Here is a 25,490-nt window from a genome sequence, read left to right as displayed (position 1 = left end):
ACAAACAGCTTCCCCGATCTCTGCATGGGGATACAGATCGCACCGGGCCATGGCATAAGAGGGATTAAATGATCTGTTTTATTGCCGACTGCAGACATTAGCCCTGGGTGTCTGCGATCACGAGTGCCATCTTTAAAAACCCAACTTCCACCACACATGGAGATAGTGCTGGCAGAGGTGCACCTAGCGGTTTTGTTGCATGAGGTGAAAACTGAAATGGCGCCCCTCCCTCCTCAATGCCAATTTCTTAACCTAACCCCTTCCCTTCAGCTCCCTCTCTCTCGCCCCTACCTGGTGCTGCCTGAGGTAATGGCCTCATTGGTAGTGCACCCCTGAGTGCTGGTCTCACTGGAAGTCTCCCATCCAGTGAAGCACAACAGATATTTCTGCAGGAAAATCTGCTGCCTGTGAAGGCGCCTTAAAGCACATTCAGAGGCTACAGCTGTGAAAATAACACTATATACGTCTCTGCAGAAAAAGACTGGCAACTATAGTTGCTGGAGTAGCAAAAAGTGAAAAAATCTTCAGGACTGGACAAAACCGGCCTATAACGTGCGTCTGGCATAGAGCGCATTCACCCAGCAACGCTCTGGCGACTAGCGAGCTCAGGGTACGAGAGCCCATGGAAAGCCTCTTCCCCCGACTACATAGCCGATTGGCGGCCTTGTCACACGTGACTGTAACGTCACGTCTCTCTGGGCTTTCTCCGAGATCCCGCCTACTCAATGATGCCGTGCGCTGAGTGATGACGTCACGTAAAGCGAGGAGCGCGTGTCCCAGCAGGATGAAGTCAATGGTGAGTAGTGACGTCCTTCATAAGCTCCGCTCACATAGGAACAGCTGACCGGCCTGCTGCGGCTTCATACCGTGGGCCTGAACGGCACATCTGAATACAGTCTGACGAGATACGTGCCAATAATAATAAAAAGAAATGACCCGGGGCATGCGCAGTAGACCTTGATTAGGGCTTTTGGTGCATATGAATGGAATGTCCGCAGCGCTCCAGTGTGAATGGTGTGAAATCAAAGTAGTCTGTATTCACCCGGATGTATCCCAGGACCTATCTATCTCATCTATCTACCTATCTCATATCTATCTATCTATCTCATATCTATCTATCTCTCATATCTACCTAATATCTATCTCATATCTATCTATCTATCTATCTATCTATCTATCTGTCTATCTTTCTCCTATCTCATATCTATATATCTCCTATCTATCTACCATCTATCTACCTATCTCATATCTATCTATCTATCTATCTATCTATCTATCTCCTATCTCCTATCTCTCTATCTATCTCCTATCTATCTACCATCTATCTACCTATCTCATATCTATCTATCTCCTATCTATATATCTATCTATCTATCTCCTATCTATCTATCTATTTATCTACCTATCTCATATCTATCTATCTATCTATCTATCTATCCATCTCATATCTATCTATCTCATATCTATCTATCTATCTATCTCATCTATCTATCTACCTATCTCATATCTATCTATCTCATATCTATCTATCTATCTCATCTATCTATCTATCTCATATCTATCTATCTATCATCCATCTATCTATCTATCTCATATCTATCTATCTCATCTATCTATCTCCTATCTATCTATCTATCTATCTCATCTATCTATCTATCTCATCTATCTATCTACCTATCTCATATCTATCTATCTACCTATCTCATATCTATCTATCTCATATCTATCTATCATCCATCTATCTATCTATCTCATATCTATCTATCTATCTCATATCTATCTATCTATCTATCTATCTCATATCTATCTCATATCTATCTATTTATCTATCTCATATCTATCTATTTATCAGTCCGTCCTTCAGGATGTCTTCCGTTCCGGACCGGAACGTTTTTTGGCTGGAGAAAATACCGCAGCATGCTGCGCTTTTTGCTCCAGCCAAAAATCCTGAACACTTGCCGCAATGCCGGATCCGGAATGAATGCCCATTGAAAGGCATTGATCCGGATCCGGCCTTAAGCTAAACGTCGTTTCGGCGCATTGCCGGATGCAACGTTTAGCTTTTTCTCAATGGTTACCATGGCTGCCGGGACGCTAAAGTCCTGGCAGCCATGGTAAAGTGTAGTGGGGAGCGGGGAGCAGCATACTTACCATCCGTGCGGCTCCCGGGGCGCTTCAGAGTGACGTCAGGGCGCCCCAAGCGCATGGATCACGTGATCGCATGGACACGTCATCCATGCGCATGGGGCGCCCTGACGGATGGTAAGTATGCTGCTCCCCCGCTCCCCGCTCCTACTATGGCAACCAGGACTTTAATAGCGTCCTGGGTGCCATAGTAACACTGAAAGCATTTTGAAGATGGATCCGTCTTCAAATGCTTTCAGTACACTTGCGTTTTTCCGGATCCGGCGTGTAATTCCGGCAAGTGGAGTACACGCCGGATCCGGACAACGCAAGTGTGAAAGAGGCCTTATATCTATCTATCTATCTATCTATCTTATATCTATCTATCTATCTCATATCTATCTATTATCTATCTCCTATCTATCTCATATCTATCTATCTATCTCATATCTATCTATCTATCTCATATCTATCTATCTATCTCATATCTATCTATCTATCTCATATCTATCTATCTCATATCTATCTTATATCTATCTCCTATCTGTCTATCTATCTATGTATCTATCTATGTATCTTATATCTCTCTATTTCCCTGCTTTCACACCTGAGCGTTTCTCAAACGCGTGTTTTACGCGCGTTTTTGTCGCGCGTTTTTATGCGCGTTCTTTGTAATAGTAAACGCGCGTTTGACGCGCGTTTGTGTGATTGACTGCAGTGTCCTATGGCCACAAACGCGCGTCAAAACGCCCCAAAGAAGCTCAAGTACTTGTTTGAGCGTCGGGCGTTTTACAGCTCGTTCGTACGCGCTGTAAAACGCCCAGGTGTGAACCATTCCTATAGGGAAGCATTGGTTTTCATGTCTTGAGCGTTTTACAGCGCGTTTGAACGCGCTGTAAAACGCTCAGGTGTGAACTTAGGGTTAATCTTATATCTATCTATCTTATATCTATCTATCTATCTATCTCATATCTATCTATCTCATATCTATCTATTGTGGGGATTCGCTTTGGTAGGCAGGGTAAGCGGACGCAGTACAGAGGCAAAAAACAAGGTTTAAATCAAAGTTCAGTGTTTATTCACACATAGCCAGAAAACAAGCCAAAAGAAAGTGTTCAATCTTGGTGCCTGTTCACACCACACAAAGTTCACAGTGCAAAAAGACGTCACCTGGTCAGCAGATGATTTTCACCCAGAGTCCACAGCAGTCTTTAGTGGCCTGTTTCCCCAGCCTATGGCTCACACAAACAGATCCCTCAGTGTCTCAAACCACAGACTCCTCAGCTTCTCTGTCATGGAGGATAATTAATTTTCCACCTGAACATGCTGGCTGGGTTTTTTATATTCCAGCCAAAACCCGGCCTGGAACCGTGGGGAACAGCCACCCACCCTGCTCTTTGGCTGCTCCCAATAAGAACCGGCCCGGATTGGCTTTACAGCCATTCTAACAGTTGAAGTGTCAGATTGCACTACAGACCTGACACTTCAGGAAAAAACCCGGTTCTTACCTCACCGAGGCCAGGAACCTCGGTGACACGTATCTTCCGTCAAAGACGGCTCCTTGTTCCTTCTTACATACCTCCCCCCTTTGTTCAACCCTGAGGGGGTGAACACTTGCCAGACAGTGTACGCGGGATAGGGCATCCGCGTTTCCCTGTAACCTGCCTGCCCTGTGTTCCACGGAAAACTTAAAATTTTGCAAAGATAAGAACCACCTGGTGACCCGAGCATTCCTCTCTTTGGCCTGGCTCATCCATTTCAAAGGGGAGTGGTCGGTCACCAGACGGAACCTTCTCCCCAAAAGGTAGTAGCGGAGAGACTCGAGTGCCCACTTGATGGCCAGGCACTCTCTCTCCACTATACTGTACCTAGTCTCGGCTGGGGTGAGCTTCCGGCTGAGGAAGACAACGGGATGCTCCTCCCCGTCAATATCTTGAGATAGTACAGCACCGAGACCTACCTCAGAGGCATCGGTCTGCACTATAAACTCCCTTTTGAAGTCGGGCGCCACCAAAACCGGGGACCCACACAGGGCCGACTTCAAAGCGGAGAAAGCCTTTTCCGCCTGCTCATTCCAGTGGACCGTCACTGACTTGCGTCCCTTCAAAAGGCCTGTCAATGGTGCGGCGACTGTAGCAAAATTGGGGACAAACCTCATATAGTACCCCACCATACCCAGGAACGATTTTACTTGCCGAGTAGAGACAGGTCGGGGCCAATTCATAATTGCCTCAATTTTGTTCACCTGAGGTTTGATCACTCCGCGCCCAATGACATACCCCAGGTACTTGGTCTCTTCTAACCCTATCGAGCACTTTTTTGGGTTAGCGGTTAAGCCAGCCTTCCTAAGGGAGTCCACTACAGCCTGGACTTTAGGTAAGTGACTTTCCCAGTCGTTGCTATGGACAACGATATCGTCCAGGTACGCTGAAGCGTATCGACGATGTGGATGGAGTACAATATCCATTAACCTTTGAAACGTGGCGGGAGCGCCATGTAGACCAAAGGGTAATACCTTGTACTGATACAGCCCCTCTGGCGTGACGAAAGCCGTTTTTTCTTTGGCAGCCTCCGTCAAGGGTACCTGCCAGTACCCTTTGGTGAGGTCCAACACAGAAAAATACCGGGCTTGGCCCAACTTTTCAATAAGCTCATCCACTCGGGGCATGGGATACGCGTCAAACTTGGACACCTCATTAAGTTTGCGGAAGTCATTACAAAACCGCAATGTCCCGTCTGGCTTGGGTATTAATACTATCGGACTGGCCCACTCACTTTTTGACTCCTCGATGACACCCAGCTGGAGCATTAGCTGCACTTCCTCCGTGATGGCTTGTCGCCTAGCCTCGGGTACCCGGTACGGTTTTAACCGGACTTTCGCCTGAGGCTCAGTGACAATGTCATGCCGGATTACGGACGTGCGTCCAGGGAGGTCTGAGAACACATCCGTATTCCGACTAATGAACTCCCTGGCTTCCTGAGCCTGTTTAGAGGAGAGGCTGTCAGCAATTTTCACTGTGACAGCCGCTTCCCCTGCTTCAGACTGAGGGGCCAAAACCGCTTCCCCTAGGAACCCTGGTCGTGGGCTGTCTTCCGTACAGGTTTCCCTTTCCTTCCACGGCTTGAGCAGATTCACATGGTACACCTGCTCCGGCTTTCGCCTCCCTGGCTGGTGTACTTTGTAATCTACTGGTCCAATTTTTTCTAGTACCTCGTAGGGCCCCTGCCACCTAGCTAGGAACTTACTATCTACCGTTGGTACCAGAACCAACACCTGATCACCCGGGTTAAAGTTTCGGACCCGAGCCTGCCGATTATAGACCCTACTCTGGGCTCGCTGCGCTGCCTCCATATGCTCCCTAACCAGAGGTAACACTGTTTCCATCCGTCCCTGCATCTGGGTGACATACTCAACTACACTTTTGTGCGGTGTGGTTTGTTGTTCCCACGCCTCTTTGGCGACGTCTAATCAACCACGAGGGTGTCTGCCGTATAGTAGTTCGAAGGGCGAGAACCCAGTAGAGGCCTGGGGCACTTCTCGCACTGCGAACATGAGATAGGGCAGAAGAAGGTCCCAGTCCCTCCCATCCTTAGACACCACTCTTTTCAGCATATTTTTTACCGTCTGGTTAAACCTCTCTACCAGGCCATCCGTTTGCGGATGATACACGGATGTCCGTAACTGTTTTATTTGGAGCAACTTACAGAGTTCCCTCATGACCTTGGACATAAATGGGGTCCCTTGGTCAGTTAGAACCTCCTTAGGCAGACCCACTCTAGCAAACATTTCCATTAACTCCTTAGCTATGAGTTTGGCTGACGTATGACGCAATGGCACCGCCTCTGGGTACCGCGTGGCGTAGTCGAGGATGACCAGGATGTGCTGGTGCCCTCTAGCTGACTTCGGTACTGGGCCTATAAGATCCATAGCGATCCGCTCGAAGGGAACCTCAATAATCGGGAGAGGGACCAGAGGACTACGGAAATGTGGCTGGGGGCTGGTTATCTGGCAGGTTGGGCAAGACTTGCAAAACTCTTCTACCTCTCTGAACACACTGGGCCAGTAAAACCGCTGTAAAATCCGGTCCTGCGTTTTCTGCTGGCCCAGGTGTCCCCCAAGAACATGTTGGTGGGCTAATTTCAACACGAGCTTGCGATATGCCTGGGGCACCACCAGCTGTTCAATATGTTCACCCCGTAGTTTATTTACCCGGTACAGCATCTCCTGTTGAACCACAAAACGGGGGAACATAGATTCGGCCCCCGGTTGTTGCAGCTCACCCTCAACTACTACCACATTTTCCCAGGCTCGAGATAGAGTCGGATCCTGGTGTTGTGCTGTACCGAAATTATCCCTAGAGACATTGAGGTCTGCCAGCTCAGGACCCGGCGTCAAATCCTCTACGTCTCCCACCATCACACTTAACGGGGTTGTCTCCCCCTCTTCCACCGAAGTGGCGGTCACCCCTACAGCTGGTCCTTCTGACTCCGGTTCCCAAGGTTCTGGCCTCCCCCCTGAGTCAGGCCACTCTGCTAGGGGTACATCTGTCTCCCGGGTAACTTTCGTATCCGGCCAGAGTGCCGGGAACCCGGGGAAGTCTCTCCCAATGATCAATTCATATGGTAGCTTTGTGGCGACGGCCACCTCATGCATCCACCTGCCGGCCACCATTGACAGAGAGACCCGGGCGGTGGGATACTCCTTTAAGTCCCCATGTATGCAAACAACACCGACTTTTCGGCCAGTATACTCAGCCGGCCGCACCAGGGCAGCTCTTACCAGGGACACCAGGCTCCCTGAATCCAGGAGAGCCACCGCCAGAGTGCCCCCCACTTCCACCTGGCACAGGTGGCTATTGTCCATAGTCTCTGAAGTTCCTGTGGCACACAACATCCTGGCATATAATGAGTGGCGGAAGCCATAGTTGGTGTCCATGGGTTCCCCCCGATGGGGACAGTCCGCCCTTATGTGTCCAGGCTCCTGACAACGCCAGCAGACCACCGGGTTTAGGTCGGCAGGGGGTACATCCCGGGCGGGTCTAGCTGGCACCGGCCGCCGGGTCTGGGGCGGGGTTTGACTGGCCCCCTCCCAAAAGAACCCCCCTGTAGATTTCTGGTGGCCTCATAGCGCTCCACCAGGTCGACCATCTCCAGGGCATTATTCGGAGACACCTGGCCGATCCAGTGCTGGAGAGGGTACGGCAAAGCCCTCCAAAACACATCCGCCAACAGCCGATCCAACATAGCAGTGGGAGTCAACATGTCCGGCTGCAGCCATTTTTGCAAACGGTGCAGCAGATCATAATATTGTGGTCTAGCGGGTTCAGCCGGGTTAAATTCCCACCGATGCACCCTCTGGGCCCGGACCAATACATTCACCCCGAGTCTCGCCAGGATCTCACCTTTTACTGTCGGGTAGTCGGCCGCCTGATCATCGGGGAGATCAAACAATACTTGCTGGGGACCGGACGCTAGGAACGGAGCAACGACCTCAGCCCACTGGTCTCGGGGTAACTTTTCCCTCACGGCCACTTTTTCGAAGACCGCCAGATAGGTCTCGACGTCATCCGAGGGGGTCATCTTCGGAATCGCCGCGCGAACAGCTTTCCGGGCATCGTGGACATTCTGGGACGCTCCTGACGCCTGCAACGCCATCACATGTTGCAATAGCAGCTGGTTCGTTTCTTGTTGCTGCTTTTTAGCCTCCCGCTGCTGCAAGTTAGCCTCCACGAGGGCCTTCACGACCGCCTCCATTTTGTCAGGGGATACGGGTCGTAACCTTGCCGGCTTAATGTAGGACATGCACTTGTGCCCGGATAAACAAAAACTTTTCGGCCTTCAGGCCTGCCTCACTGCGTTTGCCCGCATCCTCCACCAAATGTGGGGATTCGCTTTGGTAGGCAGGGTAAGCGGACGCAGTACAGAGGCAAAAAACAAGGTTTAAATCAAAGTTCAGTGTTTATTCACACATAGCCAGAAAACAAGCCAAAAGAAAGTGTTCAGTCTTGGTGCCTGTTCACACCACACAAAGTTCACAGTGCAAAAAGACGTCACCTGGTTAGCAGATGATTTTCACCCAGAGTCCGCAGCAGTCTTTAGTGGCCTGTTTCCCCAGCCTATGGCTCACACAAACAGATCCCTCAGTGTCTCAAACCACAGACTCCTCAGCTTCTCTGTCATGGAGGATAATTAATTTTCCACCTGAACATGCTGGCTGGGTTTTTTATATTCCAGCCAAAACCCGGCCTGGAACCGTGGGGAACAGCCACCCACCCTGCTCTTTGGCTGCTCCCAATAAGAACCGGCCCGGATTGGCTTTACAGCCATTCTAACAGTTGAAGTGTCAGATTGCACTACAGACCTGACACTTCAGGAAAAAACCCGGTTCTTACCTCACCGAGGCCAGGAACCTCGGTGACACGTATCTTCCGTCAAAGACGGCTCCTTGTTCCTTCTTACACTATCATCTCATAGCTATCTATCGAGAGCATCTCATATCTACTATCTTATAGCGATCGCCATCGATCTATGTAGCATCTAGCTAGCGCAGAGCCAGCGGATAGCTAGCGATGGATCGAGCAGCGGAGACGACTATCGAGCAGCGCAGAGCGTACCAGCGAGGCAGAGCGACCGATCTATCTAGCGCAAGCGAGCTATGATCTCATACTATCTATCTATCTATCTATCTATCTATCTATCTATCTATGTATCAGCTATCTCGATGTATCAGCGATCTCATACTATCTCATCTATCTATCTTATATCTATCTATCTCATATCTATCTATCTATCTCTCTCAAATCTATCTATCTTCTACTATCTATGTATCTATCTATCTATCTATCTATCTATCTATCTCATATCTATCTATCTATCTCATATCTATCTATCTATCTCATATCTATCTATCTACCTCATATCTATCTATCTCATATCTATCTATCTCATATCTATCTATCTCATATCTATCTATCTATCTATCTATCTATCTATCTATCTATCTACCTCATTTCTACCTATCTATCTACCTCATATCTATCTATCTATCTATCTATCTATCTATCTATCTCATATCTATCTATCTATCTATCTATCTCATATCTATCTATCTATATGTATCTGTCTATTTCTCTATCAGCTATCATGAAATAATAAATTAAAGGAGATACTTTCCTTATAACTGCAGGGAATGCTGTAAGATAAGAAACAAAACCCGGTTGACCCCTGCTACTCCAGCGCAGTTGCTCTGTTTGTCCCCATAGGTCTTTGTTTACCTTGCAGCATCGGTCGCATGCCGTTCTCTCTTGACCCAGTGGCAGCCAGTCACAGACTGTACATCCACAGGACTGCTGCCGCCAGGCACTGGGCTCAGTGTCTTCATGCCGACATCATCACTGAGGTCAGGGACTGACTACACCGGTCACATGCCGTAGTCTCTTGTCCCAGTGGCAGACAGTCACAGGCTGTACATCCACGCAACTGCTGCCGCCAGGCACTGGGCACAGTGGTCTCATGGTGTACATGCCGAAATCATCACTTAGGTCAGGGACTGACTACACCTGTCACATGCCGTAGTCTCTTGTCCCAGTGGCAGCCAGTCACAGGCTGTACATCCACACGACTGCTGCCGCCAGGCACTGGGCTCAGTGTCTTCATGGTGTACATGCCGACATCATCACTGAGGTCAGGGACTGACTACACCGGTCACATGCTGTAGTCTCTTGTCCCAGTGGCAGCCAGTCACAGGCTGTACATCCACACGACTGCTGCCGCCAGGCACTGGGCTCAGTGTCTCCATGGTGTACATGCCGACATCATCACTGAGGTCAGGGACTGACTACACCGGACACATGCTGTAGTCCAGGCATGTCCAAACTGCGGCCCTCCAGCTGTTGCAAAACTACAACTCCTAGCATGCTTGGATAGCTTACAGCTATTAGGGCATGCTGGGAGTTGTAGTTTTGCAACAGCTGGAGGGCCGCAGTTTGGACATGCCTGCTGTAGTCTCTTGTCCCAGTGGCAGCCAGTCACAGGCTGTACATCCACACGACTGCTGCCGCCAGGCACTGGGCTCAGTGTCTCCATGGTGTACATGCCGACATCATCACTGAGGTCAGGGACTGACTACACTGGTTACATGCCTTTCTCTCTTGTCCCAGTGGCAGCCAGTCACAGGCTGTACATCCACACGACGGCTGCCGCCAGGCACTGGGCTCAGTGTCTTCATGGTGTACATGCCGACATCATCACTGAGGTCAGGGACTGACTACACTGGTTACATGCCTTTCTCTCTTGTCCCAGTGGCAGCCAGTCACAGGCTGTACATCCACACGACTGCTGCCGCCAGGCACTGGGCTCAGTGTCTTCATGGTGTACATGCCGACATCATCACTGAGGTCAGGGACTGACTACACCGGTCACATGCCGTTCTCTCTTGTCCCAGTGGTAGCCAGTCACAGGCTGTACATCCACAGGACTGCTGCCGCCAGGCATTGGGCTCAGTGTCTTCATGGTGTACATGCCGACATCATCACTTAGGTCAGGGACTGACTACACCGGTCACATGCCGTAGTCTCTTGTCCCAGTGGCAGCCAGTCACAGGCTGTACATCCACACGACTGCTGCCGCCAGGCACTGGGCTCAGTGTCTTCATGGTGTACATGCCGACATCATCACTGAGGTCAGGGACTGACTGCAGCGGACACATGCCGTAGTCTCTTGTCCCAGTGGCAGCCAGTCACAGACTGTACATTCACACGACTGCTGCCGCCAGGCACTGGGCTCAGTGTCTTCATGGTGCACATGCCGACATCATCACTGAGGTCAGGGACTGACTACACCGGTCACATGCTGTTCTCTCTTGTCCCAGTGGTAGCCAGTCGCAGGCTGTACATCCGCAGGACTGCTGCCGTCAGGCACTGGGCTCAGTGGTCTCATGGTGTACATGCCAAAATCATCACTGAGGTCAGGGACTGACTACACCGGTCACATGCTGTTCTCTCTTGTCCCAGTGGCAGCCAGTCACAGGTTGTACATCCACACGACTGCTGCCGCCAGGCACTGGGCTCAGTGTCTTCATGGTGTACATGCCGACATCATCACTGAGGTCAGGGACTGACTGCAGCGGACACATGCCTATACTGCAATGAAAGCATGGAGGACCGCCATTTCTGAATGCTGGATAATGGTGATGAAATGGTGCACGTATTACAGGTTTACACATTCCTGCTACCTCTCAGTATGTCATGTGAGCTGGGTGACCACCCTACACATTCAGTTCTGATAAGGACGTAGATGTCTTTAGCTCGTTTTGGATACAGATTTCTCTGACTGACCCATTGATGTCATGTGTGGTAGAGCCTGATGCAAGACCGAGATTTCTTTATTAGGGCTGTGTTCACATCTGCCTAGATGTTGCAGTTCTTCTAGTCTGTTCTAGGTACAGAAAAAATGATCTGGTATATGACGGAAATGAAAGACTCCTGATGGACCCCATTATGGTCAGGCTTCTCTAAGGAATCCTGGCACTTTACAGGACAAAGTAGTCCAGTCTGCGGCATGATATTTTTTTCTGCTTTTTTAACTGAGTGTGATGGAGGTTCCTGACAAAGCCTCTCTCCAGTGTGAACAAAGCCTTACATGGGGGTCAGAGGGCTGAGCTTTACTCTCTGGTATTGTAGAATGACAACCACCCTGATCATTCATGGCGATGGAGTAGTAGTATTCACACTGCTAAAGGGTTTGTCTTAGACAACCCCTGGCCATATGCCCTGTTAGGTATACGGCAGTCATAAAGGGCACTTCCCTGCTTAGGGCACCCCTTCTATGAACCTCCCCCGCTCTTGTAGACCTGTCCAATCCCTGCATTACATGGACGGCCATTCATTTACAGCTGCTCTTCAGGGGATGGAGAAGATAGAGACCGTCTTCCACTCATGAGAGAACTTCGTTAAAATCTTGTTGTGTGTCCATATTTTAAGAAAATTGCACAAAGTTCTCCTCTGATAACGGACATAATCTTGCGTTACACATAACTAATGCATTGTCATGTTTCTAGACCAGTCATGAAGAAGGCGACATGAAGTCTGCTGAAAACAAGATCTGCTGTGAGACAGTAACTTACATGGGAGAAGCTGGAGACGTTCCTGATGGAGCAGGCAGCAGAACCGAGACACCTGGAGATGTCAGCTCTTTAATAGATCACCTCACTTTAATACATATAGATGTGGAAAGTAATGATCCTGGGTTACACTCTCAGGAGAACCAAGCTTGTTGTTCGGTGAGTGTGCTGGCATTGGGTTATGTCCGTTTCCACCAGCTGCATGGCGCACAGTTGTATAGATCAGGGCTGCTCGTTGGGAGATTTTTCTGACATAAACAAAGGGCTGGGCGATTAATCAAATTAAGGACTCATTCACATAACCATATGGTCGCCATACCCTTGCTGCATACCACAAACAGCAGGTCTGCAATACACAGGCACCTTCCATGTACACTCCCTGCTGCGGATTCAGACACTTTGACTGGAATGGGTCTGCGATCCGCAAAATAGGGCAAAAGATGGGACATGTCCTATCTTTTGCGGCGCAGAGGCACTGTTGGAAGCCCACAGAAACACTCGGAAGCCCTTCTGTGGGCTTTAGGGGTCCTTGCCTCCGCACCGCAAAAGATAGGACATGTGCTATCTTTTGCATTTTTTTTTTTTGGGGGATCATGGGCCCATTCAAGTCAATGGGCTAGAACCCTTGACCTATTCACCTTAATAGAGCTCTATTAGGTTGAATAGGATTTTACACTGTCCCTGCTGTCCTTGGCTTTGTGCACACAGCAGCAGGGAGCTTACCATGGCAGCCATGGGTGGCTTTAGTAGTGTCCTGGCTGCCATGGTAACTGGTCGGAGTTCTGCGATTTCACTCCTGGGGCTCTGATTGGATACTGCCACCACCACCAATGAAAATACTTAGGTGGGGGGCCCTGTGGCCACTGCACCACCAATGAATATAATACTGAGTAGGATGGGGGGGCCTGTGACCACTGTGCCACCAATGAATAGAAATAACCCCTAAATACAAATGTACGCGGCGGGCGCCGGCTGTATCACACAGCCGGCCTTGATGACAGGGAATGGCAATCCTGCAGAACTACGTCAATTAACCCCTCAGGTCCAGCACCTGAGGGATTAGGCTATTTTCACACTAGCCCCTTCAGGGCTCTCACAAGCAGTCCAAAACTGATCAGTTTTGCCCTAATGCATTCTGAAAGGAAAAGGATCCGCTCAGAATGTATCAGTTTGCCTCCGTTCAGTCACTATTCCTGCAGCGTTTTGCTGTCTGCCTGATGAAGCGGGGCCAAACGGATCCGTCCTGGCACACAATGTAAGTCAATGGGGATGGATCCGTTTTCACTGACACAATCTGGCACAATAGAAAACGGATCCGTCCCCCTTTGACTTTCAGTGGTGTTCAAGACGGATCCATCATGGCTATAGAAGACATAATACAACCGGATCCGTTGCGGTTGTATTATTGTAGCGGAAGCGTTTTTGCAGATCCATGACGGATCCGCAAAAAACTCTAGTGTAAAAGTAGCCTTAATTGACAGGGTTCGGCGGGATCCCACTCTCCTCAGTATTATATTCACTGCCAGCAGCAGGTTAACAGACCCTCCCCTTAATCTTTTCATTGGTGGCAGTGGCGGTCACGTCACAGTGGGGAGGGAGGGACTGCCAGCTGATGAGAACATGGTGCGTGCCGAAGGGCCGCGTGCGCCATGTTCTCTAAAAGATACTAGACTGCGCAGTAGCACAGCCTAGTACTGAAAAACAGCAAATTCTGGTATCGTATTGATTGGGTATCGAATGTTTGATACGCAGTGCAACCCTAGTCGACCGTACAAAGTAAGACTATGGGCACTTTTGGGGGCAATTTTTTTATCATGACATTTACCCATTTGTTTGTTTTTTACTTTGTCTTTATTAAAACATTTTCAATAGTTTTTTATGTTCAGCTTTTTCTTTAAGTGCGTCTGCAGACTGTTGGTTTCTGCTTCAAAGTGAATATGTCAGAGAGCTGCTCTGTAATCCTTATCTATACTTACCTAACAGCTCATAAACATTCATTATAGCTTAATTCACATCAGTTTGATAGGAATTTAGCTTTAAGAGGCTGTCCAGTTTTATGTTATTGATGAACCTATTGCAATTCCCAGCACCTCCACTGATCAGTTATTTGAAGGGACCTCAGCACTTGTGTGAGTGCTGCATCCTTGTCACCGCATGTCGATTGTAGGGACACTGCAGTATGAATTACAGCTGTTCATCCTGTTCCCTTGAATAGGAGAGGTAGCATCAATTACACTGCCGCTACAAGCTAGATGGCCTGCTGAAAAACACTGAAGAGGATTCAACGCTCACAGGAATGGTGCAAGCCCTTCAAACATCTGATGGGTGGGCATGCCGGGAATCAGGCATTGGTCATCACTATCCCGTGGATAGGTAATCAATATAATGAAATTGGAATATCCCTTTAAATGAGTTTATAAGCTGTCAGGAGTTCAGAGATAAGGGGTATAGATAGAATTGTCTGATCACCTCCCTGACAGATCCACAGTGAAGCAGAAAGCAGCAGTCTGCAGATGTATTGAAAATGAAAGTGTAGAGAAAAACGGTTTATTTTAAAAAAATTAAAAACTATTGAAAAAAACAACGAATATTAGCCCAACATCAGTAGAATGCAGTGAAAATAATTACCCCCCAACGATGTCCATAGCCTCTAAAGGTGTTGTCCAGGATTGCCCTTTTTCCTTAAATACTACTTCCTCCTCGCCGGAGCTTTGAAGGGAAGCATCCTTACCTGCTGCCCGATGCCAGGTTCTGGCTCCTTTGGTCCGTTCCCGGTTGTCTTCACTGTACTTTGGTCATTACGGGTAAGCTTCCAGCATGGACAGGGGTCAATAAAAGAGTGGCTGCCATATATAGTTCTGTCCTAATATTGGTTGCCACTGGTATATACTTCAGTTACATAGTAATGTACATTTTTTGCAAATTCTCCTCAGAGGAATGTAATGAGAAAACAGAAACACTGGGAAAAAATAATTGCAGCGAAAAAAAGTAAGAGAAGACAGGAAAAAGAGAGAAGAAAAGCCAGGCAGTGTGAGGATGCCAATGCAGGTGATATGCCACATCTGAGATCTTCTTCATCTTATGGAAGATCTTAGGATCATCATTCCTTTACTTACAATCAGTGGTGTACCCCAATGGTCTGTTCTGGGCCCTGTTATTTGTTTGTAGGTGACATAGGAGAAGGTTTGGTAGCCAAGGTTTGCCTGTTTTGGATGACTTAAAAGTGTGTAATAGGGTTGATAGTCCTGAAGGCATATATAAATGGTCAAAACCATGGAACATCAGTGTTTTCAGACATTAAATAATGCACTTGGAGAGAAGGAATCCTCTAAGGCCTGATGTACATGGGTGCGGATTCACTCGGATGCCATCCGTACGCTGTCCACATTTTTTGCGACCCCATAGAAATGAATGGGTCCGTGTGCAATCCTCAAAAAAATTGGATCTGACATGGGCCAAAAATACGGTTGTGTGCATGAGACCTAAGTATCGTCAGCACTTCAGAAGAAAAGGATCTAGTGGTCCTGATATTTGACAGCTTCAAAATGAGTGCCCAGTGTGGGCAGGCTGCTGGGAAAGCTAGAAGGATTCTTAACTCAATAACTAGAGATAACCAGTAGGAAGAGAGAGCTCATGATCCTGCTGTATAGAGTCTTAGTGAGACAACATCTGGAATACTGTGTCCAGTTCTGGAGACCCCACCTACAAAAATACATTAACAAAATGGAACGGGTGCAGAAACGGTTACAAAAATGGTGGATGGTCTTAAGCATAAAACTTAAGACCATCCACCATATTTTTTTTTCACCATATGCAGCCCACTTAAAAGGTGTTTGAACTGGAATACCCCTTTAACCCCCTTCCCAACATTTACTGTACATGTACGGCAGATGTCAGGACTTTAAATATGGCGCCTGCTCCGGAGCCAAGCGAGCGGCATAGTTGCTGGGTTTCTGCTGTTTCACACAACAGACATCCGGGGCTTATATCGGAGGTGTCTTTCCTATGAAGTGCTGCGCTCCTGGGGCCAAAAAAGGCTCCCCCGCTGGGTGATCGGAGAAGCCGTTCATTCTTTGTACTGGCCTCGGTCCCTCGGAAGGGTCTGAGGCTAACAGAGCAGTAGCTCCTAACTAGAACATAAGGAAACTCCCATAGACTGCAATGTTACTTATTCTGACCCACACAATAAAGTTATTGTGTAATTCATGCCGCATGGTTAAAAAATACACCTCATCCCACAAAAAAAAAAGAATAATCCCCCATACAGAGGATTGTGGCCTTCATATTCCAGAAAAAAAGTAATCACCATGTCATCAAGGACTAAAGTAGGCGGGGCCTAAGGGGTTAACTGTCTTCTGATCCTTTGTGTTCCAGGTACTGACTGCCATCAGCACAGCAAAAAGTTTCTAAAAGCTTTAACCAAAGAACGTCTCTTAGGAGCAAAAGATGCTGGCCCTAGGCTTTGCATTGACTTGAGTATGACCGACCACATGAGCAAGAAGGTAACACCAGTTCATCTCCTTTATATGCCTGTATTTTAAATTTTCTATGTCTATATCTATAAGCAAACAAAAAACCTAAAGTCCTGCAGTATTCGCACTGGCCACTAAGCTCGCCGGCTGTTCCCTTTTGTGCTGTGCCTGCAGACATGAGGCTTTATGAGAAGTCAGGGCCAGGCGTCAATCAAAGTGCAGGGGGCGTGGCAGCAGCAGGGAGAGCGGAGCCTCGAGGAGTAACGCCCCGTTGCCCCTAGAGGCTCATTTGCATATATTAAAGTTCTTTATTCACCAAATTGCAGCCACATATCACGATCGGGGCCAAGACAGGTCAATTCTGCTGACCAGCACACAGGTGAGCCTGTTCTAATGCTGTGAAGCTGGTGACAGAAGCCATTTAATAAGCCTTGATCAGATTGTATTTGCCTGTGCAGTGAGCTCAATGATCTCGCTTCAGTTTTTGTGAAATACGAATGGTTTTCATGCCTTATGCATGACATTGAACTATTTCACACGACAGCCCCTGGATGGCTTAGACTTTAGGTTCTGGAGTATGAACTGCAAGAGAAGCGCCCAATTTATTAATGACCAGCCTGTTGTCGGCCTTACTGACCAAGCGTTTTTCTTCCTTTTTTCATGGTCTCATTCCAAGAGCTATAACATTTTTGTTTTTCCGTCTATATAGCTTTTTGAGGGCTTGTTTTTTGCGGGACAAGTAGTAGTTTCTAATGGCGCCATTTTGGAGTACACATAACTTTCTGATCAACTTGTATTAACTTTTTATGGGAGGGAGATGGGAAAAACAGCAATACTGCCACTGCATTTTTACATTATAAATTTTACGGCATTCATTTTTCAGTATAAATAACATAATGCCTTTATTCTCTGGGTCAGTACCATTACAGTGATACCAAATACATATAGTTTTTTTTTTATATTTTACTACTTTTTTGCAATAAAACCCCTTTTTTTAAAAGAAAAAAATGTTTTTGCATTGCCGCTTGCCAAGACCCATTACTTTTTTATTTTTCTTTCTATGGAGTTGTGTGAGGGCTTAATTTTTGTGGGACGACTTGTATTTTTCCTTGGTATCACTTTGGAGTAAATGGCGCTTTTTGATCGCTTGTTATTAAATTTTTTCGGTGGCAACAATTCTGTCTTTTCTTTTATTTATTTTTTTACAGCGTTTACCATAGAGGATAATTTACATGATATTTATGTAGTCCGAGTTGTTATGGACGCGGCAATACCAAACATATGGGTAAGGTTATTTTTTTTGCTATTTTTTTCATTGAAAAGCATATTTTCCATGGAAAAAAAAGCGTAATTTTTTTTCTAATGGGATTTTTTTATTGAATATATGATTTTATTTTTATTTTTTTAACACTTAATAGTCCCACAAGGGGACTATAACAGCTTTTTGATTGCTCTTAAAATGCAATGCACTATCCTTATAGTGCATTGCATTTTAATGGCAATGCCATTCTAACATTGACCAGAAGGCTGTGCCAGAGAGGGAAATAACTGAAGGCTGGTCTGGGGCCTACATCAGACCCCAGGCAGCCTTCACACACATCGACACCCCGCGATCGCATTTGTGGGGTGCCGATGGGAGACAGAGGAAGTCCGCTCCCTCTGTCAGCACTTTACATGCGGCGGGCGCCATTGCCCGCGGCATGTAAAGTGTTAAACAGCCTGGATCAGCACTCCTGCCGGTCTGGGCTGTTAGAACAGGGCTGCCGCTTTCATGTGAGAGCCGCCGTAAAAAAGCAGCGGCCCAGCCTAAGTCCTATTAGTGACCGCCATAAAAACACGTATGGGTGGTCACTAAGGGGTTAAGAGGTGTCTGCCTCTTAATAAATTAGGCACATCTCACTCCAATGCAGAGGGTTCAAGACTGGTGTATGGGAGCACCAGTCTTAATAAATGTCACTCAGTATGTTTTCAACAGACTCAGAAAGAAATAACTAATTTGTAAGGCTGACACTGTGGCCCAGATTTACTAACCCTGAAGATGGCGTAAACTTAGACAAGCTGTCTAGAGTGTAGAAACCCTAGATGCGCCAAATTGCACCATTTAGACAGATTTTTGGCACTCGCACATTCGTAAATTTGGGCCGTTTTTTATTTATTTATTTATTTATTTTTCATGTCTTTTTGCTTCTGAACAAAACATAATCTCTAATATTTATAGAATAAAACACTATTCAAAGACCATAAATATCACACAAACGGGGCCCATGTGCAACGTACAAAATCACATACAGTGATGTATAGAGGTAAGCAGCCAGTAGATAAGATTTAGCTGATAACCTAGACTAAACAAATTAATGAGCCGTTGGGGTATAATGTACCTAGTGATTATGTAAAGCGAAATTTGGAATAATGGTCACCTTTAATAATTAACTTTTAATGATATTTATATTAAAATAATTGCCCTAAGATAAGGTGCAGAGAAACAAAAGAGCAGGGTAGAAATCCACCCTACTCGTGGTGAATGTACAATATCTCGAGGGAGGGAGGGAGGAAAGGGGGAAAGGGGGTGCTGGGTCTCAGCCCCTATTTTTACCCTGATAAAAGGGCCCTATTCCTGCACTCCGCAACCTCCTAACAAAAGCCCTCAGTTGTCCCTAAGCAGTGCTCTGACTGCCCAGCTTCGTCCTGAAAAGGGGACAGGTGAGGGGGGAGGGATTCCCTAGAAGCAAATGAGGTACACCACCTACAGAGGCGCTCCCAGGTCCCTGGTAGCGACTGTAATTGGTACACTAGACTTGTAAGGATCAGTGTCCTGAGAGAATGGTGTGTGTGGGTGTCACGGGTTGATCACCCCACACATATACAATATTGTGCTGAAATGCTCAGTATCCATAGAATGGCCCGACGCGTTTCTCTGTTATGTTACAGTTCGTCAGGGGCCCAAAGGAATGGATATCAGCAACAGTAGCGGCAGTGTAGCATAAGCCGCAATCACAAGTGGGGGTGGAAGGAATACTACTTAGCTCGTCAGGAGTGTCCTGCGACCATGGTAAGATGGGGAGAAGTTGACAGGCTGTTATTGTGGTATACGGGGGTGCTTACAGTATATAAGTCACAGTCGCTAGCCCCCTATACTGAAGTCTCATTGGGGTAACCACAGTATTGAGTCCCCATGAGACTGGAGCGGAGATGTTGTGTGGGGATGCCTACTTGTAGGATCTTTTGGTCCCAATTGCCTCCCCTATTTGGGGGTGGGACAGCCTCAATACCCATGAATCGGACTTGTGAGTAATCCCCGCCATGGAACATTGTCACATGGCGTGCCAGGGGGGTATCCTTATGATGACGTAGATCCCCCAGATGTTCTCCTATCCTCCTGCGCAGCTCCCGCTTGGTTTTGCCAATATATTCAAAGCCGCATATACATTGTGCACGATAAATCACACCTCTGCTGCGACAATTTATGAACTGTTTGATGGTATATGTGTGATTTGTCACATGACCAGTGAAGCTATGCCCCTGTTTGATGTAGGGGCAGGCAACGCACCCACTGCAGTGGTAGGAGCCATGTGGTGCTCTCAGCCATGCAGTCGACGCGGTGCCAGCACCCGAGTAATGGCTATGCACCACATGATCTTTGATGTTACGCCCCCTTCGATACGTGACTTGGGCATATGGGGCCACCATTTTTTTTAATGTCTGGATCGAGCAGGAGAGTTCCCCTGTTTTTCTTCAGAATCTCCTTTACCTCTTCAGCCCCCATGTCAAAAGTGCCTATCAAACGTATCATTCTTTCATCACTTCGGGATCTCTGTGGATGTAACAGCCCTGTACGGAGGGAGACCAAATAGAGGAAGAGGGAGGGGTAGATCTGGAGGTAGGGGGGGCAGAGGAAGCCGGGACAGTAGGAGCGTTTTTTTTTTAGAACAGGCGGTTCCATATCACCTACGACAAAGGAAGCCACCTCCGGATATCAACATCCCTCAGAACCCCCCGCACAGAGCTTGAGTCTATACTCTGAGCCACCCACCCAGATCCTCAACCTCTCCAAAAAAACTCTTTCACCACCCGAATTAAAAAAAGACTTTTGTCGGATCGTGAAACCTATGAAAAAGTGAAGAATAACCCAACCCAAAAATATCAAACACAACTTCACCTAATACTAAGGGAAGCCAGAGAACAAGATCTTATCTCCCTAGATGAATTGGCTTTTCTGGTGTGTCGACATCCACAAGTCGCTACATTCTATTCTTTACCAAAAATTCATAAGGGTACTGTACCCCTGAAGGGACGCCCCATTGTTTCTGGCACCAATAGTCTCAATCAGAATGTGGGTGTGTATGTGGATCGGCTATTGGCCCCCTTTGTCAGAGCGCTGCCGTCCTACACAAGAGACACCAGCGACCTTCTGGGTAGACTAGAGGGTATCACTTTGTAGGACGACTGCCTCCTAGGCTCTATTGATGTGGAGGCCTTATATTCGTCCATCCTGCATGACCTAGGTATGAGGGCAGTGTCAGAATTCCTGGCTACGAGAGGTTGCCAGTTCACCAAACATAATGCCTTTGTTATGAAATTGTTGCAGTTCACCTTAACTTGCAACTATTTCATCTTTGACGGGTCCTTTTACCACCAGCTCAAGGGCACCGCGATGGGGAGTCCCTGTGCCCCATCGTATGCAAATTTGTTCCTGGGCTGGTGGGAAAGGGAAATGGTGTTCACCGACCCCCCCCCTAGCCCACTCACCATACCAGTGGTGATGTGGGCCAGATATATTGATGATATCTTTATTATCTGGCGGGGGTCGGCAGACACCTTCCGAGACCTGGTGGACATTCTTAATGTGAACCAACTCGGACTTCGGTTCACACATGAGATGTCCGCGGGTTCCCTGCCTTTCCTTGACATCCGGATTGATAAGGGACCGGAGGGTGAACTCCTCACACAGACTTATAGAAAACCGACAGCCACAAACTCCTTGTTGGAGTGGGAGAGTTTTCACTCCGGCCCTCTAAAACGAGGCATTCCTACAGGTCAATACCTGAGGATGAGAAGGAATTGTTCCTCCATCCATCAGTTCAAGGAACAGGCGGGGGACCTCCGCCAAAGATTTCTGGAAAAGGGGTTTCCAGACTATGTCCTGAGAAAAGCTTATCAGAGGGCACTTGCCTCTGACCGTACAGGGCTGTTACATCCACAGAGATCCCGAAGTGATGAAAGAATGATACGTTTGATAGGCACTTTTGACATGGGGGCTGAAGAGGTAAAGGAGATTCTGAAGAAAAACTGGGGAACTCTCCTGCTCGATCCAGACATTGAAAAAAATGGTGGCCCCATATGCCCAAGTCACGTATCGAAGGGGGCGTAACATCAAAGATCATGTGGTGCATAGCCATTACTCGGGTGCTGGCACCGCGTCGACTGCATGGCTGAGAGCACCACATGGCTCCTACCACTGCAGTGGGTGCGTTGCCTGCCCCTACATCAAACAGGGGCATAGCTTCACTGGTCATGTGACAAATCACACATATACCATCAAACAGTTCATAAATTGTCGCAGCAGAGGTGTGATTTATCGTGCACAATGTATATGCGGCCTTGAATATATTGGCAAAACCAAGCAGGAGCTGCGCAGGAGGATAGGAGAACATCTGGGGGATCTACGTCATCATAAGGATACCCCCCTGGCACGCCATGTGACAATGTTCCATGGCGGGGATTACTCACAAGTCCGATTCATGGGTATTGAGGCTGTCCCACCCCCAAATAGGGGAGGCAATTGGGACCAAAAGATCCTACAAAGAGAGACCTGGTGGATCTTTCAATTAAAAACTGTTCACCCACAGGGACTAAATGAACAGCTCTCATTTAGCTGTTTTATCTGATTATATCCCCTACCTCCTGCGCAGCTATATACCCTTTGGGTATAACCAGGGTCAGGTATTGCCATTATGTGACCCTTTTGATATAACGTCACACACTTCAGGGACATTGCTGTGAATTATTGCATAGGTGACTGGAGTGCATAGGTAACTAAATCTAAGGATACATCTCTTGCTGTTTTTCCCCTATCTCTACTGGCCAAAATACCCTAATAGGTGACGCTGCGCCACTTTGTTTGTGGTTGACAGCGGCGCACCATCTACCTGAATGAATATGGAATTTCATTCATTCTATTACGGTGTGGGACTCCCCTATCTCTGTAGGGCATCCCCACACAACATCTCCGCTCCAGTCTCATGGGGACTCAATACTGTGGTTACCCCAATGAGACTTCTGTATAGGGGGCTAGCGACTGTGACTTATATACTGTAAGCACACCCGTATACCACAATAACAGCCTGTCAACTTCTCCCCATCTTACCATGGTCGCAGGACCTGCGACCACATGACGCCCCACGTGACCATGACGTTGCGGTCACGTGATGGGTCACCTGGTGGGGATGATGGGCGGAGCACAGATGACGCAGACGGCTTAAATGGTGCAGCGGTGCCGGCGTCTCTTGCTGCACTGCCACACGCGGGATCCAGCATACAGACTGGGGAGGAACTGGAACCAGTCTGCATCGTGGGAACAGGTCCACTGACCGGTCACTCCTGACGAGCTAAGTAGTATTCCTTCCACCCCCACTTGTGATTGCGGCTTATGCTATACTGCCACACTATGGGAGATGTATGAAGGAGACATGATACATATCAGCTGTTAATAACCATTGCCGAGTACAGTTTAGTTGGAATTTGGTGACCTGTCCCAACCAGAGGGCAGGCCGCCGCTACTGTTGCTGATATCCATTCTTTTGGGCCCCTGACGAACTGTAACATAACAGAGAAACGCGTCGGGCCATTCTATGGATACTGAGCATTTCAGCACAATATTGTATATGTGTGGGGTGATCAACCCGTGACACCCACACACACCATTCTCTCAGGACACTGATCCTTACAAGTCTAGTGTACCAATTACAGTCGCTACCAGGGACCTGGGAGCGTCTCTGTAGGTGGTGTACCTCATTTGCTTCTAGGGAATCCTCCCCCCTCACCTGTCCCCTTTTCAGGACGAAGCTGGGCAGTCAGAGCACTGCTTAGGGACAACTGAGGGCTTTTGTTAGGAGGTTGCGGAGTGCAGGAATAGGGCCCTTTTATCAGGGTAAAAATAGGGGCTGAGACCCAGCACCCCCTTTCCTCCCTCCCTCCCTAGAGATATTGTACATTCACCACGAGTAGGGTGGATTTCTACCCTGCTCTTTTGTTTCTCTGCACCTTATCTTAGGGCAATTATTTTAATATAAATATCATTAAAAGTTAAAATTATTAAAGGTGACCATTATTCCAAATTTCGCTTAACTGATAACCTGCCTTGGAGACAAGAGACCTAAGGGCAGTGGATTGTGTCCCTCACTGTGAACCTAGAACGCCCCATACAGGAACCTTGCCAGGATGCACTTTGTTAAATCCCCTACTCTGCCAACACATTTTCCCTCAATGACAGTATACATCTAGCCCTGTACATGTAGATCACACCAATGCATTCAGGAGACTGTTGAGCAACATGCACATCAACTAGACATGACCCTGCTAGACCTCCAGGTGTTCTACACACCAGGTCCTCCACTTCTCCATTACACAACACTGGTGGACTTTACTATTAACGTGTCACCAGCACTTCCTTTTATATTAGGCATGGACCTTTTGCTTTTTGGTGTCATTTTGGGGGAAAATGTATTTTTTTAATGCTTATGTGTTGCTCGTGGTGTTCTAGGAGATGTGCCGCCTTGCTGCTCAAATCAGAAGACTTTATGGTTCCAACAAGAAAGCTGCAAAACCATTTTGGCTGTACCTGACAGGTTTTGTAGAAAACAGTCTGTTATATGATGAATGTGTGAGAATGAATGATGGATTTGTCCATTATCTGGTAAGTTCTTCTCCTTGAATTATAACTGTTTCAGATCAGCATTTAAAGGGCTTGTCCCAAGATTTAAGTGTATCCGCTATCCAGAGTACAGTGATCCCTCAAGATACAATGGCCTCAGAATACAATATTTTCAACATACAATGGCCTTTTCTGACCATCGTAAGTTTAAACCAGACTCAACATACAATGTCTCAGACTGAGATCCAACCAATCAAGACCACTTTTCTGGTAAAATAGCTACAGTATATCAGTTACTATTTAGCAGCTATTCCTGACTGTTATATGTAAAGACTTATATTACCTGTCTTAGTTATCTGCTTATTTTTCTTAAATCTTCATTTTCTCTTATCTTGGATGACATTTTGGGGCTTTGGAACGGATTACTCAACTTACAATGGTTTCAACATACAATGGTCGTCCTGGAACCAATTAATATAGTATCTTGAGTAGGGATCGACCGATATTGATTTTTTAGGGCCGATACCGATAATTTGTGAACTTTCAGGCCGATAGCCGATAATTTATACCGATATTCTGGGAATTTTCATTTTTGAAAAAAAAATAAAAATTCCCACAAATCTGCTGAAAATTAATGTTTATTGTTAATGTGTATTTTTTTGTTGTAAATCTTTCTTTTTCATTTATATTTAATATTTTGGTGTTTTTATTATTTTTTTGTAACTTTTTTTTTTAACTAGCTTTTAGCCCCCTTAGGGACTAGAACCCTTGTCCTATTCACCCTGATAGAGATCTATCAGGGTGAATAGGAGCTCACACTGTCCCTGCTGCTCTGTGCTTTGTGCACACAGCAGCATGGAGCTTATCATGGCAGCCAGGGCTTCAATAGCGTCCTGGCTGTCAT

At 47.1% G+C, this 25,490-nt stretch overlaps 1 protein-coding gene across 4 annotated transcripts in view; it reads left to right on the top strand.

Annotated features, from left to right (window-relative positions):
- The first annotated feature begins 704 nt into the window (after window positions 1-704).
- TRMT10B (tRNA methyltransferase 10B) overlaps window positions 705-25,490 on the top strand; it is a 28,914-nt gene continuing 4,128 nt past the window's right edge. The window contains exons 1-6 of one of the 4 annotated variants that reach the window (XM_044286204.1): window positions 705-796; window positions 12,182-12,403; window positions 15,178-15,292; window positions 16,619-16,746; window positions 24,476-24,560; window positions 24,663-24,787. In XM_044286204.1, coding sequence (XP_044142139.1) covers window positions 746-796; window positions 12,182-12,403; window positions 15,178-15,292; window positions 16,619-16,746; window positions 24,476-24,560; window positions 24,663-24,787 — 726 coding nt within the window. In that variant the 5' untranslated portion in view covers window positions 705-745. Of the gene's footprint in view, window positions 797-12,181; window positions 12,404-14,152; window positions 15,049-15,177; window positions 15,293-16,618; window positions 16,747-24,475; window positions 24,629-24,662; window positions 24,857-25,490 lie in introns of those variants that run through there. The other 3 variants (XM_044286198.1, XM_044286213.1, XM_044286222.1) reach the window with 3 other exon arrangements.

The sequence above is a fragment of the Bufo gargarizans genome, chromosome 1, assembly GCF_014858855.1.
Source record: "Bufo gargarizans isolate SCDJY-AF-19 chromosome 1, ASM1485885v1, whole genome shotgun sequence".
NCBI lineage: Eukaryota > Metazoa > Chordata > Amphibia > Anura > Bufonidae > Bufo > Bufo gargarizans.
Note: the sequence above shows the minus strand (reverse complement) of the source record. Positions and strands in the feature narration are given on the sequence as shown.